At 39.7% G+C, this 21836-nt stretch overlaps 1 protein-coding gene across 3 annotated transcripts in view; it reads right to left on the bottom strand.

Moving 5' to 3' along the window:
* Window positions 1–4477: 4477 nt before the first annotated feature.
* Window positions 4478–21836, bottom strand: part of Cacul1 (CDK2 associated cullin domain 1) — a 59040-nt gene continuing 41681 nt past the window's right edge. The window contains exons 6-10 of one of the 3 annotated variants that reach the window (XM_032892221.1): window positions 19511–19525; window positions 19067–19141; window positions 15806–15944; window positions 9172–9215; window positions 4478–8787 (exon numbers count right to left, since the gene is read on the bottom strand). In XM_032892221.1, the coding sequence (XP_032748112.1) occupies window positions 8747–8787; window positions 9172–9215; window positions 15806–15944; window positions 19067–19141; window positions 19511–19525 (314 nt within the window). In that variant the 3' untranslated portion in view covers window positions 4478–8746. The remainder of the gene's footprint in view (window positions 8788–9171; window positions 9216–15805; window positions 15945–19066; window positions 19142–19510; window positions 19526–21836) is intronic. The other 2 variants (XM_032892220.1, XM_032892219.1) reach the window with 2 other exon arrangements.

Below are 21836 nucleotides of genomic sequence, written 5' to 3'. Positions count from 1 at the left end.
TTTTCTTTGATAGCTGAGTAGTACTGTATTGTGTAGATGTACCACATTTTCTGAATTCATTCCCCTGTTGAAGGGCATCTGGGTTCTTTCCAGCTTCTGGCTATTATAAATAAGGCTGCTATGAACATAGTGGAGTACGTGTCTTTGTTATATGTTGGGGCATCTTTTGGGTATATGCCCAAGAGAGGTATAGCTGGATCCTCAGGTAGTTCAATGTCCAATTTTCTGAGGAACCTCCAGACTGATTTCCAGAATGGTTGTACCAGTCTGCAATCCCACCAACAATGGAGGAATGTTCCTCTTTCTCCACATCCTCGCCAGCATTTGTTGTCACCTGAGTTTTTGATCTTAGCCATTCTCACTGGTGTGAGGTGAAATCTCAGGGTTGTTTTGATTTGCATTTCCCTTATGACTAAAGATGTTGAACATTTCTTTAGGTGTTTCTCAGCCATTCGGCATTCCTCAGCTGTGAATTCTCTGTTTAGTTCTGAACCCCATTTTTTAATAGGGTTATTGTCTCCCTGCGGTCTAACTTCTTGAGTTCTTTGTATATTTTGGATATAAGCCCTCTATCTGTTGTAAGATTGGTAAAGATCTTTTCCCAATCTGTTGGTTGCAGTTTTGTCCTAACCATAGTATCCTTTGCCTTACAAAAGCTTTGCAGTTTTATGAGATCCCATTTGTCGATTCTTGATCTTAGAGCATAAGCCATTGGTGTTTTGTTTAGGAAATTTTTTCCAGTGCCCATGTGTTCGAGATGCTACCCTAGTTTTTCTTCTATTAGTTTGAGTGTGTCTGGTTTGATGTGGAGGTCCTTGATCCACTTGGACTTAAGCTTTGTACAGGGTGATAAGCATGGATCGATTTGCATTCTTCTACATGTTGACCTCCAGTTGAACCAGCACCATTTGCTGAAAAGACTATCTTTTTTCCACTGGATGTTTTTGGCTCCTTTGTCAAAAATCAAGTGCCCATAGGTGTGTGGGTTCATTTCTGGGTCTTCAATTCTGTTCCATTGGTCTATCTGTCTGTCTCTGTACCAATACCATGCAGTTTTTATCACTATTGCTCTGTAATACTGCTTGAGTTCAGGGATAGTGATTCCCCCTGAAGTCCTTTTATTGTTGAGGATAGTTTTAGCTATCCTGGGTTTTTTGTTATTCCAGATGAATTTGCAAATTGTTCTGTCTAACTCTTTGAAGAATTGGATTGGTATTTTGATGGGGATTGCATTGAATCTGTAGATCGCTTTTGGTAAAATGGCCATTTTTACTATATTAATCCTGCCAATCCATGAGCATGGGAGATCTTTCCACCTTCTGAGGTCTTCTTCAATTTCTTTCTTCAGAGTCTTGAAGTTCTTATTGTACAGACCTTTTACTTGCTGAACCAATGAGTTTTATTGGAGTTACTTACAGGATCAGAAATGACCCAGACAGCTGCATCACCAACGCCCATTCCAACATGGGTGACAGCTCACAAAACCTGGGTAACATGGAAGACACTGCACAGTCTGCAGGCAGCTAAACAGGCCGGAGAGTGTAATTTCCAAGTGACTCTGGTCCTAACCTCTTCTAGGCAACTGAACTGGCTTCTCCTTCTTCCAGGCAGCTGGTTGGGTCAGTCATCATTGAATTGTTTTTTTGTTTTGTTTTGGTTTTCTTTTTCTTTTCTTTTTTTTTCTTTTTCTTTTTTCTTTTTCCTGTCTATTTTGCAGCTCAGATTATAAGTCTTTGCAGTTTAGCACTTTCCTCTTAAGCAGGACTCTCAGCTTTTGATTACTCTGGCAGGAGACCTAGGTAGGGGAATCTGGTCAGTTTTAGGGACTTCCTGAAGCTATTTTGATGAGTTCTTCACCTTTTTTAGAGAGCTTCCCTGCAGGATAGAATGGTTTTGTTTTTTTTGGGTCCCTGTCCCAGTTGTGTCCCACCCCCAACACCCCTACCCCCGCCCAGAGACAGGGCTTCTCTGTGTAGTCCCAACTGTCCTGTAATTTGATATGTAGACTAGGCTGGCTTCAAACTCAGAGATGCACTTGCCTCTGCTGGGATTAAAGGCTCCAAGAAAACATGTTATAAAACACCAACCAGCTTTTGGTCATGGTATTTCATCAGAGTAATGCTAACCCTAACTAAAGACATAAAGTTTATAAAATATTGTGTATAAATGTCCAAATGTATTCCTGTGAACACATGCAATAGTTCAGTCATCAGGGGACAATCTTAGGTGCAGTTCCTGGTCTTCCACCTTTTTTGGGAAATGGTCTCTGTTTACCACCCCAATGTCAGGTTAACCAGCCATCAAGCTTCCAGATATTCTGTCCATACCTCCCATCTTGCTAGCTAGCATATAGCATTCATGTTCCCTAGGATTCAAACTTTGGTTTTCACACATACATAGCAAGCGTTAGTGGGTGATCACTGCAGCCTCAAATCACCTTCCAATTGCATGTCTCTTACTTAAATGCTCCCCCAAACCCCCATTCTTTTAATCCTAGCATTTGGGAGGCAGAGGCAGGTGGATCTGAGTCTGAAGCCAATCTGTTTTAGAGCGAGTTCCAGGACAGTCAGGGTATACATAGAGAAATTCTGTCTCAAGAAACAACAAATTAAAAAAAAAGGGGGGGGGTTAATAGAGAAAAGTTTTAAAAGATACAAATTCTACCAAAAATAGTTTAAATGTTTTCTTTTCTGTCTTGTGTGTAAGACTATAAAAGCACATTTAGCCAATTTGGGGCAGAATAGATGGCTCTGCGTCCAGTGAATATGCCTTTTACAGAGGACCTGGGTTTGGTTCCCAGCACAACATCAATTTCTAACTCTAGTTCAGGGGTTCTCCCCTGCTGAGCCTTCCTGGTGCACGTGAAAGCCTTTGTCCTTTGGAGGAACATCCTGGCCTTTCTATTTGGTCTTGAGGAGTAACACCTGGGCTGAACATCTTTGATGTAAGCTTTTGGTTTTGGTTTGTTTTCCTGCTGAATGCACATTCTCTCTATTGTGCTTCCCAGGAGTTAATCTCCACCCTGTGGTTGGGGTATATGTATTGTAAAGCTCAGTAAAACTTTGGCATTATCTCTTAACACAAAACCTGTGTGTTGTTTTTAAATCCAGCAGGCCTACACTAGGTTCTTGGTACTGTGACAGCCTGGGCATTATCAGTTCTCAACCTTCCTAAAGCTGCCATCCTTGAATGCAGCTCATGCTATGGTGACACCCAAGTATAAAACCACTTTCATTGTTACTTCATAATTATAATTTTGCTACTGTTACAAATCATACTATAAATATCTGATCAGGGATTTTTGATATGCCATCCCTGTTAAAAGGTCGTTTGACCCCTGACAACCCACAGGTTGAGAACTGATGCCCTAGGTCTAGATTAGTGTATGCACATGGTACATATAAATTCGTACAGGCCACACATACATAAAAATTAAAAAAATTTAAATGCATCCATAAGTACACACACTGAACATCTACAGAGCACAAAGACAGATAAAATGTCTGCAGCACTTGTGTCTCAAGTGATCTAAAAAAAAACTACTCAATTCCTGGAGATGGGGAGTCATACTTTTTTGTGCTGTTTTTAAATTTAATTTTTAGTCCATCTGAGCTTTCTTTGATGAATGGGATGACAACAATCAATTCAATTTTCTTCAACAGTTTTCAATGAACAGTGTCTCGTGGCCAGAATAACTCTTAAAAGCCATTGTTAATGTATGCCTTCATTCATATTTTTACCCATTTCCTATTAACCCGTCTATGTTTACACTATTTTAAATTTAATAACACTTATGGAAAATGTGATGTATCTTTCTGGTACAGCAAGTTCCTTCTAATTTTTCTTCTTTCATCGGTTTACACTTACATATGAGATTTTAAATTATATTTAAAACAAGTCTTTTGGTCTTTGGACTGGACTCACATATTAAACCAAAAGGAAATGAGATGTTTACAACAGTCAAAATGTTATCAAGTGCTTATGAGCTTCTGGGTCCCTCCACCAAGGAAATCATGTACACTATATATGCCTTTAGCAAATATGTGCACTCACACTATGTATGCCAAAGCACACTGAATACACACACCATGTATGCCTACCGTGCATGTGCACACACTACACTTACAGTACATTCATGTCTACATGCTATACACTGTATCTACAGTACATGTACCTACTCACTATATACACCCACCGTGAATATGCGCACACATACCATATAACCTACAGCAGGCTTAGATACATCTACAGTACACTCATACTACGCACTATATACCTATACACAAAACAGACACCCATGGTTCATATCTATAAACATACTATTGTGCCTAAAGCACTGTAAAAGTTTTGTAGTCACGGATACAGTGGTCAGGACTGTATCTGAGCTGTAGCCACCATGTGACAGAGCACCCTGTAAGTGGAACTGACCGTCCATGTTACAACAGTAAACCAGGTATGAAGTCCAGGGACACCTGCACAAAACTTAAAAAGCAAGTTTAATGACATCTGTACAAGATTTATTTTTCATTAACCACAATACTTTAGAGTGAGAATATACACCTAATACAGAGGAGTGATTCAGAATCCACCATGTTTACAAGGAGAGAGCCCAGGCCAACAGCTTTGTACCCCAGCGCAGGAAGTGCTTCAGTCATGTTCTTTAAGTAAGCTGTGAAGGACAGTGCCAGATCTACCATTTATGACAAATGGTCTGGAGAACAGACAGCAATGCTTCATTTACTCTGCTATGCTGGTAGGCGGCAAACTCCATTAGCCTGCACATGATCTCCAAATTTTGTTTAAGCATTTGTTTGAGCCAATTTCCCAGGACTTGATGTTTAAGTAATTTCTCTGAAAATTGATGGCTGTTAACACTGACGTAAGACTAAGAACCGAGAGCATTGCCACCTTTACGAGAATACCCAGTCTCACTGAATTTAGTACAATCACAGTATTTAAACATGTTAAGAACCAAAGTAGTTTTCTTTTTTTTTTTTTAACAAATCACTCAACCCAAGAGCCATGTTGACAACTTTCCTGGGTATAATCCAGCAGCACTCTTCTAACAATGGAATCAGGCCTACAATGAAGATCTTCATGGCAGACATTGGTCCTGTAAAGTAACAGGTCCTGCACCCAGGAGGCAGACCCATCCCTGGCTCAGGAAGGAGGTTTAAATTAAGGTGCCAGCTAGTGCAGGAGGGAGGCGGCAGTGACTGCAGCTAAGCAGCAGGGGACCAGAGAGGGAGCATTTCCTTTGGAAAAGAACAAGCACCTCCTTCCAAATAGTCTAGGGGTCAGAAACCAAGGGAAATTTCTACACGGTAACAAAAGCACAGAAGAGTCACTTCTCTATGAACCCCTATGACTTCTGCTTGAAGCTCTGGTAAAAACGAACATTTTACACAGTATTACTAAAAGCAGTCACCAACAGAAAAAGTCAATACTTCTTCCAGATGTCAGTTAAGGGTGTCACATTCCAACCTTGAATTTTAACGTCCCCCCTTAAGAGCCCTATACTTGGATAAAAATAAATATTCCAAGCTAAAAAGCTCAAGAACACACTAAAAAATGAACTCTAACAGATGGATAGCGAATGCACAGTTTCTGTTTTGCTTTTTAGTTGTTTCTTATTATCTCAGATTAGTGCACTTCATTGAATAATGCTTAAGGACAGAGCTTAATAAACAGTTGAATATTAGCTCCTGGGCAATTCCTCTTGCATATATGAGGAAAAACAGAAAAGAGGAAAAAACAGACAAAAAACACAGCCCCAATACACCATCTGGAAGGTTTCTTACTCTGGTTACAGCGAGAACTGGGAGGTCATTTAAACAAACACTATGTGCTCCTCTTCCTATTACGTGCAGAAACCAGTTGCCTGCAAGCTCACATGGCCTCTGCTAGTAGGTGTATGAACCCTCTTGTGCTGATAACCTTAGATGCTGTTTGGTCTGTACAGACTATATTGAGGTGAGGAGTGTGCAAACTGTTCCTGAGGAATCATTCACGTGTGCAAATCTGCAACCTGACAGAAAGTAAACGACAGGGGGGCAGCAGCTAGACAGGTCTGAGACATGCAGTGTCATGACCAGGGACATCCATTCCTCTGCAGTCTCACCAACACACAAACCAACTTCATTCTAGCAAACAGGGGAACAGGTGACTTGTAATAAAAGACTGAGAAGTTTTAGTAATGCACTGTATCATTACTAATTGTGAATGCAAGCGAGAGTTTCTTCTTGCTAACCCTGCTTAGGTGCCACTAAATTCTACTTTCTGCCCCCAGGAAAATGATTCTTGTCAGGTCAGGGTGCAGTTATGACAGCAGGTCACCAGATAATCTAAGCATAAGGTCAACCTTTAAAATGAGCACGGTCTCTCAACACTATCATCTGTTTACTTTTTAAACCATCACTTGAAGATAACCCACCTGGTTTTCTTTTTTTTTAAAAGGCCTACTTTTAGGCAAATAAAACCATATTAGCCATCTAGCCAAATCAACTATATTACAGTGACTAACTGATCTATACCATTTGACCGTTAAGGATCTGATTGAGAAAAACAGTCCTCAGCAGGGGTAGAAAAACTGTACTGGTAAGAGCACAAGTACACTTGAAAAGAAAATATTTTCAGGAAATACAAAATGAGACAGAACAGATTTTATTTCCTTGTAGTTGGAGATTAAGACTTCTGTAAAGACTTCAATTAACAAGAAGTGTCAATTTCACCTGAAGTTTACAAACTGTAAAGCCTTGCTAAACCACCAGGACACAGCCCTCAGGAGCACACTCATTTTCCCCATGCCTTTCAGTACCAGCAAAGTGGTGCCAGGCTTAGACTCAGAGAATGAGAATTTCACAGGCTTTCCTCTGCCTATTTTGTGCTAATGCAAAATGAGTATGACTATTTTTCCATTCAGTTAGTAACACAAAAGCACCCACTTTAATGCCAATTTATTTAATATAATGCTTTTATAGGGAAAGTTCTTTTGGAGAGAAAGAAGAGCACTCTCTCCCGGGGGAGCAGGAGGGCATAATTAAGACACGGAACCACTATGTTTCAACTATTATGAACTATTCTTGAAACTACTATGTTTCAAGAAATGCTCCAACTTTACTATTGTCAAAAATATTAAAGCTGGGTAGAAGAAACCACTTCCAAATGATATTTACAACTTTGTGGTGAGCATTCCATCAGAAAGGTAAACTGGGTTTTTTTAATAAAATGAAAATTTTCCCTTGACATTAGAGCAGAAAAAGCTATACAGACCATAATAAGAGCCCACTTGTCCCTACTCAGGGTTTTTCAATGTAACCCAAATGGAATGAGCCAATTAAACCCCCCACAAACTCTACCAACTGCAGACAAGTACCTGAAAGAATCAAGCTGTCAACCCTTAACTATTCCTCCCCTGGAACATTGTTTACAAACACAGGACTGCTACTGGGTAATGTTCTTGTCCCTGGTGTTCTACTTCTAACTCTGCTGCCCATGAGTTGGTAGCAGTAGCATTAGGTGCATTCTCTAAATGGTCAGCATCACTGTCTGATGGAGCCTGGTAGCACAAAGCCAATGCTCACTTCACATTCAAGCAAAATTGAGAAGAAAAATACTTTTTCCTTGCTATGTCTAGTTTTGTTATTACTGAAAAACAACTGGATAAGCTTCAGACTTTTGTGAAGAACTAAAGAGCACAGTTGGTGTAGGAAACGGGTAATACAACTTTACCACAGCTGAAAGGAGCCTTCAAACAACAGTGCAAACTCTCCCTGTTGCACTTAATAACAAACATGATGTTTACAAGATGCAGGGTAGAGCTGACCTTTTTTCATATTAAATACACCCAATAAAATGAGATGGACCATAGTTGGCTTTAAAACCATTCATCCCGAGAGGGACCAAGGGAGCAACCCCCTCTGTTGGGCAATCTCTACAGTATCATAGCCCTAAACCAGGGCTCCATCCCACTTGAAGCTGAGATCAGATGAGGGGATAGCAGAATGGAAACCACTCAGTAAGAGTTGGTCCCCAGGAGAGCTGGGACAGCCGGGTGAATTCTGACCAGCCTCTAGTGCTTCCATTTTCTCAATCAGGTTCTGCTACAAACACAAAGCCATACAGAGGCTTTGGTGGGCCAGTTTGAAGCATCGTGAGATTGATGACATGGTCACATAGCTGCAAAGTGCACAGAGCTCAAGGCACACAGTTGAAAACGGGAATTGACAGGGAAAGTGATAGTGAAAGCAGTTAGCATTTTCCTCCACAAGACTAATTGCTAAACATAGACCAATCTGAATTTAAAACAGATTGTTTGGGGAATGGGTGAAAACACTGTATTGTAATATCTGCTTGGTTTTAAAGCAAAGATATCTTGACATGTGACACCATGTTCCAAGTCCACAAATGAACAAGACGAGGGCTTTAAAAAAAAAAGATTCTTTCGTTCTTGTATTTCTGGAGGAAGCTGATTCAAATGTTGAGCTTCCCTTTAGCAACGGCCGCTCTCCAAGACACTTGCTCTGTAGATTAAAGATTGTCCCACTTCAAATCACCCCCCAGTCTAGCAGCAATTGTTTTTGTTAGTTCTTGTTTTTAAAAACTGAAAATCAAAGAAAGAAGTCCGGTATCCTCTCTGAGAACAGCCTCTGACAGAGCTCCTGAGTGGTGCAGGCCCCACTGTGCCTGGAACAGTTTCTGTAGCTCCAGTGTGTCTTCTCTCGGGAGAAACGTAGTTCAACAGTCACTATCTATACCCTCTGGAACTTGCACAAGCGGATGGACTGTCTGAAAAGAAGTCAGAAGAAGAAAAACCATGAGGAACAGAGAGCACTCTGTAAATGCAAGTCCATTTTCCTCCTGATCTCTATCCCCTGGTGTGTTTATTTAAAAAAAAAACAAAAAAAAAAACACACAGTTCTGAGATAAGTGAAAACGAACCAATATCACCAGGAACTGATCTTGGGGCATTACCTCATTCCTGAGTATGATAAAGAATCTGAGTGGTCTCTTGGCACCTGCTTAATAAGCCCAAGGAATGAATGACCCCAACTCCACAGACCAAGCTGGGCCATCTAGACTATACCTCTAACCACATGGTCTCCATTATTAACCCCTAGAAGCTGGCCCACATCACGATCCCATCGAAACAGGAAAAGCATTATCACTCACTGTAAGCCAACTCATCTCCAGCTCTCTTCCGGGACTGGTCACCTCTGGGGATAAGAAAAGAGGAAGCAGTCAACAGAGCTGACTGGTCTACCACAACACCAGCAGCAATAAACTAATGTTCATGATAGTACAAACAGCAAATGCTTAAGTTCTAACCCAACAGCCTGAACACTGAACACCAGCTGACTCTTTTTACCCTGCGTGTTCTTAACTCAAGGGTGTATATATCTGTTAAATATAGAAAGTTATTAGATGAAGGATCATCTATAAAGATGTTTTGCACTGAGTACTAGAAACAGGTGCAAACTAACATGTTTTTGAAAACAACTCAGGATTCTGCTAACAATATCCTTAGTAACCTACATCAACTAGCAAAACTTTAAATATCAAACGGTGGTTAAAAATCTTCCCCTCAAGTCCCCAAATGAGACTTTGAGAATCTCAAAGCCTTTGGAAGTCCTAATCAATGGTGCTTGAAGACTGACTTTTGTGGTGGAAAACAAATCTTCACATACAATGCCCAGCCTAGTGGTAGTCAAGTTCTGTACTACAGTTAAGAGTGGTTGTGAATGGGCCATAAGCCTCCCATGAATCCCACTTCTGGCTTCCCAGACACTAACTTGGACTCCAATGCTTAAGCAATGAGTAGTAATGGCACCAGTTGCTTGTCAATCAACCAAGGGTGCAACTTATCCATCTTTCCTGAACCCTTTTCTTAGCTTCTTCTGACCTTTCTCCTACCCATTGTTGCCATTGTTGTTGGCTTTGCTGAATACTGTCACAGAGCACTTTTCCTTCTCCATATACATTCTTCCCTCTTTCCAAAGACGCAAATCATACCAGCTCTGTGGCCCCAGGATTTATAGGTAGCTGATTTCTGAGATCTGAAGGACCAGCATCTTCATCATTAAACACATACTGAAAATTTACCATATGCACAATACAGTGTGTGTCCAGCTCCATCCTCAGAACATCTTCAGGCTTGCTATTTATTATGCTTGATAAGAGCAACAGTGAGCATATATAAAGGTATAAATAAGATAGTTCGCACCTCTGATTAAAACCCATCATAGCTTTCCATTAGCTCAAAATCAATTCCAATTCATTTCCCAGTCCAGTGTCATGGCTCTGGCCTGTCTCTCCCACCTCATTTTACAGCTTACTTTGGGGCTGGTAATCTTTTCTTGTTTGCCACTCTCTCCCCAAGGCATTCACATAGCTCTCTTTCTCCTCTCCTCAGCTCAGTTATCCTCTTGAAGGCCAATACCACATCATACTTCATTCTCTGTCTTCACAGCATTAACTTTTTGTACTTGAAATTCTTTACAATGAGCATCTAGGAAAAATTCCATTGTGTTTTCCAGGAATAGCCCTGAACAGCCTAAAAAGACAATATCCAACTTTGTGACCTACCAAAGCCAGACAAGCAACATACATCGTTGAAACCAAAGATGCACAACTTTATGTCTGGGACCTCTACAACAAAGCATCCATTCCTACTTTCTCATCAGTTAAAAAAACAGAAGACGGGTAAGTAACAGGCTGAAATGCAGGTATGAAAAACAGCAGACAGAACAAAGTAGCTGATGTAGATGCCAAAGATAATACCTGACTTGTGAAGTTTGCCAGTTGTACACTGTCTTCTGCTATGAAATGAAAAAGGCCACATACAGGGGCCACCATCTTGACTCAAAACACAGCAGTATCTTTACAAGGTACTACTGTAGTCCAGAAACCGAGGTCACCTCTTCTCAGATGGAATATTTTATTTGTGGGATGCTTGTCAGGAATTAATGGTCACTCTAGCCCAGGCCCTCTGTTTTCTGTTTCCAATAAGCTTACTCTCCACAGAGTAATTTCTGACAGCGACACCAACCTGCTTCTTCTCCCCAACCAATTCAGTTACAGGAGAGAAAGGCATATCACATTTTTTGAATCCATCCCTCTGTTGAAGGGCATCTAGGTTCTTTTCAGCTTCTGGCTATTATAAATAAGTCTGCTATGAACATAGTGGAGCATGGGTCTTTGTTGTATGTTGGAGCATCTTTTGGGTATATGCCCAGGAGAGGTATAGCTGGGTCCTCAGGTAGTGCAATGTCCAATTTTCTGAGGAACCTCCAGACTCATTTCCAGAATGGTTGTACCAGTCTGTAATCCCACCAACAATGGAGGCATGTTCCTCTTTCTCCACATCCTCGCCAGCATCTGCTGTCACCCGAGTTTTTTTCCGGAGCTGAGGACCAAACCCAGGGCCTTGTGCTGGCACTGAGCTAAATCCCCAACCCCCTGAGTTTTTATCTTAGCCATTCTGACTGGTGTGAGGTGGAATCTGAGGGTTGTTTTGATTTGCATTTCCCTGATGACTAAGGATGTTGAACATTTCTTTAGGTGCTTTTTGCCCATTCGATAATCCTCAGCTGAGAATGTTTTGTTTAGCTCTGTACCCCATTTTTTAATAGGGTTACCTGGCTCTCTGGAATCTAACTTCTTAAGTTCTTTGTATATTTTGGATATTAGCCCTTCAACAGAGGAATGGATTTAAAAAATGTGATACATCTACACAGTGGAGTACTACTCAGCTATCAAAAATAATGACTTCATGAAATTCATAGGCAAATGGAATGACCTAGAAAATATCATCCTGAGTGAGGTAACTCAATCACAGAAAAACACACTTGGTATGTACTCATTGATAAGTGGATATTAGCCCAAAAGCTCGAATTACCCAAGATGCAATATATAGACCACAGGAAGCTCAAGGAGGATGACCAAAACGCGGATGCTCCTACTCCTTCTTAAAAGGGGAAAAAAAATATCCATAGGAGGGGATATGGAAGCAAAGTTTAAAGCAGCAACTGAAGGAACCCCACATGTGGCCCATATATATACAGCCACCAAAACTAGATAGGATTGATGAAGCTTAAAAGTGCATGCTGAAAGGGATCAGATATAGATCTCTCCTGAGACACACATCCAGAGCATGTCCAATACAGAGGTCAATGCTAGTAGCAAACCACTGAACTGAGAACAAGACCCCCTTGGGGGGAATTAGAGGAAGGATTGAAAGAGTATGGGGGGCATACCCGTATGGGGGACGGGGAAGGGAGGGGAGGGGATGGAGCTTATGGACAGGAAACTGGAAAAGGGAATAACATTTGAAATGTAAGTAAAGAAACAGATCTAATAAAAAATTTAAAGGGGGGGGGCTATGATGCTTTTAGCTTACTATGTCTATTCTAGTCTTCTATTTCCATATACCTAAAGATCCACTATAGAGGACAGATCTGAAGACATTTGCATATTATGTAAAAACATTTCAAGATTTTGATACAAAACGCAGAGCTCAGAACACTGGTGAAATAAAACTGACAAATAAGCAGTAAAAGTGTTAACAGTCTGTGTGTTTTGAGTTTCTCTCCCCTTTCACATTAGTGAACATAAGTTTTCTCTAAATGATCCTAGCTAGCTAATGACTATGGGAACATTAGAGTGACAGGGCATTACACAGAAGGTCCATGACACAAGCAGAGATAGGCTTTCTACAGAGGCTAAGCATGGCATCCTTTCTGACAGGTGACAGCAAGCCTAAAGAATGAGTTCTAGGTTACCTTTGGTAGGGCCTATTCTGTTCAAAGAACCTGTGAGAACTATTTATAAGGCAGAGTACAATCCTCACAGTAAATGTGTGTTGGGGTGACCTTCCTTACACTGTCTTAAGGTGTCTCTGTTTTCTCAATTGTTGATTACTACAGAGGCTGGGGGCTAGGTGCTGACACTATGTTGGTACTGTCATTTCTATACGATCCTTCCCTACCTTCCCAAAACAGGAAGGTCAGGCAACCTAAGAGATTTCTGACATTGTCATACTTCTGACTGGTTAAAATAAAGGACTGATAGCCAGTAGCTGGAACAGGAAATAAGGGGACAAAATTTCTCTTGAAACAGAATAGGAGTGCCAAGCCACAGTGCTAGAACAGTTCACAGAGTAGCTGGGAGACTACCTTAGTATAAGGCCATAAACTTCAAACCCTATTAGAAGCATCTGTCATTACTGAAATGCTGGCAGGACAGCTAAGCCCTATAGAGGTGCAACAGGGTGTTAATTATAAAAGTGGCCCGATTAAGTGTGATACAGACATTTCAATTTTACTACATCTTAAAATACTACCTAATTTTTTTAAAAAAAGCTTTCAAGAATCCCATTATGAGTAATAAAAATTCTAATTTACAGCAAAGCCCAAAACAGTTCCCTGACCCTGTTGGCCTTGGGCACAATACTACAGTGGTCCTTTTAAAGAAAAAGAAATACTGTCTGATAGTGTCCAGAGTCAGCTATTCATCTCTTCCAAACCCAAGTCTGACAGAGTCATGTACCCAGCAGCTCCACACTTATTCTAGTCTCCAAGATGGGGCCAAGAGAGCCTGTGGATGAACCCCCAGTGCTCAGGAGTGGCCATTTAGAGCGTTTGAAAAATGGCAGCATTAATCACACTTCAATCATATCTACCCTCAACTCAGCCAAGCTATTTCTGAAATACACATTCAACACACACTGAATTAGGCTTATTTTTGTTTCGCCAACTGCAACTCTGTATTACCAAAAAACTACTTATGATCCAGTGAGGTAACTTGTTAAGTAAGTAAAATGTCTAACAATCTAAATTGACACACAGTAGAATACTTGGGGCAGGGCTGGGTGGGAATAAATAAAGGAATACTTATGTTTCCTTGTATCTATAATTACAAATACTAGAATAAAAAATCTAGTAATAATAGCTACTTAATCAGTTGAGGTAGACAACAAGTAGAAATAAGAATTACTGTTTATTCTTATATTATTTAAAGATGAATATGTGAAGGAGAAATTCCTGAGGTTTCACCTCTAGCTGAGGCAGTTGATGGATGCTTGGGGAGGCAAAGTCACTTTTGGGGGGAGGGGACTGCTGGCAGGTTACCTACACCCCAGGAGGTAAAACTTTCACCCATGTACACATGGACAGCACTGACTGGATTCTGAGTTACTGAAACAAAATGAAGAGAGGACATGAAGTTGGAAGGGAGAAGTATGGCAGGTAATGGGGGGATGGCTACGATTAAGATACATTAAAGCCACCCATGAAATTGTCAAAAATACACAGCACTATGGCTTCACTCTGTGCATAAATACCCTAGTTAATATTGGGAGATAAGTGACTCCTCAATCTCAAAGAAAAGCCATCCACTCACATTTGAAGCACTACCTCTCTGCACTGACATTTCTGATACAAGCTGTGTAAGGGAGGGAGGTAAATGGCCAGGAGAATTCCCAGTGCCTCTACTACCTCATGTCTACAAGATGCTACCATGACCAAAAAAAAGGCAATAAATCTTAGTAATCATCACCATCATCATCACCATCACACCACCATCACCTCCACCACCATCATCATCACACCACCACCACCACCATCACCACCACCACCACCATCATCATCACCATCATCACCACCACCATCATCATCATCATCACACCATCATCATCACCATCATCATCACCATCACACCACCACCACCATCACCATCATTATCACCATCACACCACCATCACCACCACCATCACCATCATCATCACCACCATCATCATCACCATCACACCATCACCACCACCACCATCACTATCACCATCATCATCACCATCACACCATCATCACCATCATCACCACCATCACCATCATCACCATCATCACCATCATACCACCAACATCATCACCATCATCATCACCATCACACCATCACCACCACCACCATCACCACCACCATCATCATCACCATCACACCACCATCACCATCATCATTATCACCATCGTCCTCATCATCTGTGGACCAACAAAGAACAGAGAACAATAACAACAAAACTTTCTTAACCTAAAACAGATTAAGTAATCGATCCTGGTAAAGGCAGTTTTGGGAGGGTTTTTTTTTTTTTCCTTGAAATTCAGTTTGGCACTAGAATTGTTTAGAAGAATGTTCATCCCTCTCTTTTTCATGATTTTCCTCAATATCAGGAAGGTATTCAGATACCAGAAGATAGGTAAGATAGCTAAACATAAAAAATATGAAAATAAACGTTACTAGTATATCCTTGAATGACTGATTTCCTGACTTTTATATTAATTCATTTTAACTTAAATATTAAAACGAAAAGAAAAAAAGAAAAAAGAACTATACTTTTCCAGATTTTGCTGGAGTATGGGCACAATAAGGAATTGCAAACATTTTAGAAAATAAAACATACTCCAAAAGCAAGGGAAGCAAATTTTCTGAACATTTATAGAGATATTTTACTTTTAAAGAACATTTAGATTTAGAGAAAACATGAAAGAAAGTTTAGTGGAAAAAATGCATAATAATTAATTTTAATGTTTCAGTAGTGTTTTTTGTTGTGCTCAGGATTAATGTGAGAAACTCCAAGCTAGAAGAGCCTTGTCCATCTAACTACCCATTCTTCAAATGCACACAAAAACCAGCGCTTCCACAACAGTAAGGAGCCTGCAACCCCAGCTCTCAGCGACTCCTCTGCCCAAGACACTCAGCAGCACGCCAAGCCAGAAGCCTAGAGAAACAAGAAATCGTCACTAAGGAAAAGCCAACTTGCCTGGTAAAACCGTTCTGTATGAGTTCTCTTTGAAGCTTTTGATCTTGGGCAGCGTACTCAGAAAGTTCAGATTCCACAGCTGGGGGCAGAATGTTTGGAATAAACTTAGAAAACAATGTCGGAGCCATCTGAACCCATTCTGTCAAGGAAAACAAATGATTCATCAAGGTAATGATAATTTAAATGAAACAAGCAAGTTTATTTAAATAACAAAAAATTGAATTAAACCAAATAAAACCTAGTGTAGCTCTGTTTTGGTGAACATACAGAAATATACCTAAAATTATAAAGAAAATGGACATTTTTACATTATTAATTCAAGAAAACTGAATCTGTAACTTTTTAGTAAATATTATTAAAAAAAATTCTAAAGCTGTACAAAAACACAAATGAGATGACCAGGCAATTCCAAGTGGAAGGATGTGGAGAGGAGAGGAGCACCTGACGAAGTCCAGCTCTGGGAGCGCCCTACTCCAAACAACAAAGCTGCCCAGACCACACTTCAGAGGCAAGAGGCAGAGGACCAGTGGATGCTTTGGAAATAAAATCTTCCCAATCCCAAATGAATTACAACCCCATGTAGGAGAGGGAGCAAAACAATAAAGGTAAAAAAAAAGTTGCATGGTCATCACGAGACCAAAAGAATAATCTATAGAAAATAAAAAAGGAGAGGTCATGGAAATATATTTTTCAATGGACATGACAAAAATGTCAGGTTCGGGGATGAGTAAAACTGGATTATTTGAAAAAAACAAAAACAAAAACAAAAACAAAAAAAAACCAAAACCAAAAACAAAAAACCCAGAGAATGAAATAGGCTTGTAAGTATTAAAACTTATTATGCAAGGTCTAATACACATGCAAACTGATCCTCCACTCAGGGATGGCACTGATGCCTCGGCTTTCCATGAGCTCTGCTCAGCCTTTTCCAAGTATCTCAGATTAAGGCTTTCAAGATTCCCCTTTAACCTGTGTGACTGTTTATACTGAAAAAACCACGAATACACTAATGCTCTGTAAGCCCAAATGCCCACTTGAAAAGCTACAATCTGAAATGGACACAGTTTTGATGCTGTATAGTGGTGGGCCAATGGCAAGTTAAAAAGTAGGGAAAATAAAAACGTCGAACTAGAGAAGAGCTAAATTTAAGGAAGCATGCAGTGTAGGGAGTGGAGCAAGCCAGCCTATACCTCTGCTGCACAGCATCATGACAAATGCTCAGTGGTGTGCCTCTCTGGCATGTGGTGTTATAAAGTCATTAGGGGGTTATGGGTAATGACTAGCCAATCATCTGAGGCACAGAAACCAAATCCTTCCAGCAGTTGGCGTGAATTCTAGTCATTAAAATAAAGAGAACAAAAGGAACAAAAGTGTATACAGTAGATGAAAAAGAGCAGGGTAAGACGGCTGAAGCTGGTTCTAGTTGAGTTCCTAAAAACTCAAACTGCCAGTGGGTCAGGGCAGGAATCTAAGGTTGAAAACCTCCCAAGGAGACTCAACTGTGGCATAGAAAGGCTAACATCGAGGACACCTGTGACAGAAATACTTCTCTACTTAAAATTCAGCTTTGAAATATTCCAACCTTTATCTGTCAGGTGCCTAGAATTTTACTAGGCCAGGAACATAATGGGTACTGCCAAGACATGGAAATGTCAAAACATGTTTAATAACTTCTCTGAAAGCGCCTAGGGCAGCAAAAGGTTAGTCTGTGATAAAATTCATCTTTTGAAAAGAACAATTCTCAAACACAGAATTTTCCTCACAAAGCGTATATATAAATCTTATTCAAGAGTCCAACCTGGATAACACAGCATTTAGATAAACAGGCACCTACATTTTTTTTCTGCCCACAGTGATAATAGCTTTATTCTGCAATTTTGTTGCATATCTAAAAGGCCATGACTAATAAACCTGCCTCCTTAGAAGGTAGATTTTGTCATATTGCACTGGGAAGACTTCCAACATAAAAGAAAGACATCATCCATAACCTAGTATACAAAAAATATTCAAGAGGCATTTTAATAACACTATAAAAAAATGGAATTCAAATATTAGAAAAACTAGAAGAAAAATACCAGCTTATTAGATCATGTAGTAAATTATTTTTGCAACTTTATACAATTATTTTATACAAATAATCTGTTAAAAGTAACAAAGAATACAGCTTAAGACCAAAGCCAAAGTTACATAAACATGAACATTACATGTTACCGATCATTTTATAGCGGTCTCAGAAAGACTATTTCTTGACTCTACTTCCTTACTAACCAGTTTCACTTGGTTCTTATTTTAGCAAGCCAAATTTTAAAGTGTCTTTTAAACTAATTACCATCAGTTATGGGTTCACTAGAATAATCATGAAATTCAAGTGGTGAGTAACTACAGCTAAAACGTTGATCATTGGTATTACTATTGATGAACATCCTTCATTCACATTTTATTTCTTTGAATCTCTAGATAACCAAATTTCACAGAACAGTAATTTCTGGTGTGCTTGTTTGTTTTTGCTTGTTTTTAAAGCATCCTTTGTGCTTACTGACTGTAGGACAATGTTTTGCACTGAAATTTCTAAAACTTCCCCTATGGACATATTATAAATGGCTAGATAGCAGGAAGACAACTACAGGCTCTTTGGATTGCTTTGCATCTAACCATCCCTTTACTATGAAATAGGCACACTAAGGTTGTTTATAGGCCTTGCTTGTAAATAAAAGCACTGTTTACGTATGTTCCCTTTATCAACTGTTCTAGATCCCTTGCAAGTATGTAATGCACTAGAAAATGTAATTTGAGTGTGTATTCTTATGCATATTCACGGTGTGGAATGAAGGAGAAACTGCATAACAACAAAGACAAAGCTAAGACCAAACATGAAATTCATTTCTCTTTCTTTGTTCCGCAATAGTCTAGAGATTTGCAGTGTTCAGGCTGACCTTAGACTCACTACACTCTTGCCTCAGCATCACAAATGATGGTGTGCATGAGTGTTACCACTGTATCCAGTAAGTATATCCAGCCAATTATTTTGTGGATCTCTCTCAAGGTGCTACAAAAACCAAAGCAACTGCTTTTTACTGGTAGAAAATAGTTCCAAGTGAGTCCTAAACCAACATTCCGCTCTGATTTGAGTTCCAGGACTTCTGCTACTATAATCCCAATTGCCATTCAGCCTCATGAAGCATAAAGACAACTGCCCTCTCAGATAAGGCTGTAATAAATAGAAACACAAGCCCAATCCCAACAGAAATGACAGGTGTTTACCTGGTCTGAGAGTGTACAGGCCTTTCACAATATTTGCCATAGTTGAAGGTGTGACCTGAAATGGTGTTGACTGGGCTTCAAAAAAATAAAGCTGGAAAAAAAAAAAAAAAAAAGAAAAAAAAAAAAAAAGAAAAAGAAAAAGAAAGAAAAAGAAAAGACGAAAAAGAAAAAAAACAGAAGAGAAAAAAATAAACACAAATGAAAAAGAATAAAGGAAAAAAAGAAAAGAGCATGTAACACTTGCTAACAGTAAAAGTTCTATTAGTATTTCTAAGGCTGAATGAGTAAATATCACAAGAAAAGAGCAGCATGAGACAGAGCAGAGCTTATACACAAGATTACACAAGCTTCAACACAGCACTCAATACAACAAGAGCCTGCCTGGTTTGCTGTAGCAGCAACAAGCAAAGCAGTGAAGAGAGAGGAGTCTGAGAGAAGAGAGGCCTTCCAAAGTAACAGCTCTGGGGCACTCAATGTGCCTCAGTGGAAGAAAACGACACCTGACCCTTCTTTCTTCTAATCACCCTCCTCTAAAATGCTTGGATCACAAGTCGTGAGCATCCCTAAGTGCAACAAATCTGAAATACTCCAATTTCTGTCATGCTCAAAGAGCTACAGATTTCAGGGGACATGGTGGTACATGCCTTTAATCCTGGCCCTCGGGAGGCAGAAGCAGGCAGAGCTCTCGAGTTAGAGGTCAACCATAACTACATACTGGACCCCTCCCTCTCAAAACCACAGTAAATTATAGATTTCTGAGCATTCTGGATTTGCAGATTAGGGATACTCAACCAACATCAATTTTATAACCTGTATCAAAGCCTACTTTCACAAATGCCATACCTTCACCTTCTTGCAAAAAAACAAACAAAAAACCAAAAAACAACAACAAAAAAAACTTCCTACACAAAAAGCCAGAGAAGATTACAATTCACCTTTTCTACTTTGCTATGGCAACAACAAAGCTAACCCTTTTAACTGTGAACAGAGTCAACTCTCTTTTATATTACCTACTACATTTTTAAAACACTTCAATAACACTTCTAGACTGTATCATTAACAGACGCTAATTCAACTATTTATTGGACAGAGTGAGAGTCACTGACCTAAAACAGGTAATTTTTTTTATCTCTCTTAAAGATTAAAAAAGCCAAAAAGCAAAAAAACAAAACACCCACTATCTTACTACTCAAACCAAAAGAGGGAAAAGGGGGGAAAAAAAGAAAAAGAAACAGTAGAGTTTTATATAAACCAGATTTGTAGCTGTTTTTCTTTATCCGTGTCTTTATAAATGGTAGTATCTTCTTCCTTCAAGGATTGGTAACTTCAGACACAGGACGTTCCATGGGATTTACTAAGGTCCCAGGGCTGCTTTGCTTATCTTCCCATCTCATCATCCACAGATAACAAATTTAATTTTGAATGACAAATTTCAAAGATGATAAATGGGAACTTAAAAATCATATACTCTAAAATACATTTGAAAACTGAATTTCTGAATAAATAATCTTCTATATTCTGAAGGCCTTGGGTATTCAGCATGCACCCCAATTGTAAGTGCTCGTTTTCTCCTATTCCTAATTTTTGACCAATGCCTGAGGCTTTCACGCTCAACCACATACTCAAAACTGTGGCTAAATCCTAATGTCTGCCAACAGCTCTACCATAATTTCTATGTTAACCTGACAGCTATGAAGAAACAGCAAAATTTAAAAACACGCATGACTTATGAAATGGGTATAAACAATTTGGAATGAACTAACTGGATATAATTATATTCATGAGTGAATATTACCGGAAGCTGATGTAGTGTTTACCTACCTACCTATCATGTACAAAGTCCTGGGTTTGATCCCTAGCACCATACAAACCAGGAAGGTGAAAGTAGGAAGACAGAAGTCCAAGGTCACCTTTAAGAGTTTTGGGCCACCCTGAGCTTCAAGAAACTCCATCTCAATAAAGCAAAATAAAACCTCTAACTTGTAAAGAAAGGATTATTAAGAGTGGATAAGATATTTTAATAATTTGCTAACATTCCTTCTTCTCAAAACTCTTTGAATAAAGTATTTAAATTTAAAGGATTTTCCAGCTTTCTTTTCCTCCCTAAGGAACTGAGACTTGCTAAGGACACAATGGGTACGTGTTTGGAGGTGGGGTGGGGTGGTGGTTACTGAACCCAGTAAGTGCTCACCTTTCTCATCGTTGTTTGCAAACTAGATGAGCAGCACCCCCAACATAGCACATGCACACACGCACACGCATGTACCCCTATCTAAAAATCACAGAGCTAGTTGATGGCAGAAGAGGCTGTAAGACTTGTGACTTGTACTCCCTGTGACCCCCCTGTACATGCTCCTCCTTCAAACATGCGACCAAAGACACTGGTCTTACATAGACTGGTACTAGAAAAGTGTCATCTTAGTAACTGGTTTCTTCTGAAAGCCATATATTAAAGAGCAGTGCTCTACAACAATCCTGTTACTCAGATATACATCAATCATAGGGTGTTAAGCCTAGGGGCAGAAGTCTAGTCCTTAACTCTCCCTATCTTATGACATTAGGTCCTGAGCTCCTCTGATGTTTCAAATGTTCCTTAGTGCTATGATGTTGCATTGGGCTTTCTTTTTTAAAATTTTCATTACATTTATAGTGTGTGTGTGTGTGTGTGTGTGTGTGTGTGTGTAATGCACACACATGCATCAATGCTACACTGCATGTATGGAGGTCAGAAGATAACTTGCAAGAGCTACTTCTCTTCACTTAACTCTAC

Source organism: Rattus rattus, chromosome 2, assembly GCF_011064425.1.
Source record: "Rattus rattus isolate New Zealand chromosome 2, Rrattus_CSIRO_v1, whole genome shotgun sequence".
Classification (NCBI taxonomy): Eukaryota; Metazoa; Chordata; class Mammalia; order Rodentia; family Muridae; genus Rattus; species Rattus rattus.
The sequence above is the reverse complement of the archived record's forward strand: the minus strand, read 5'-3'. Positions and strand labels throughout refer to the sequence as shown.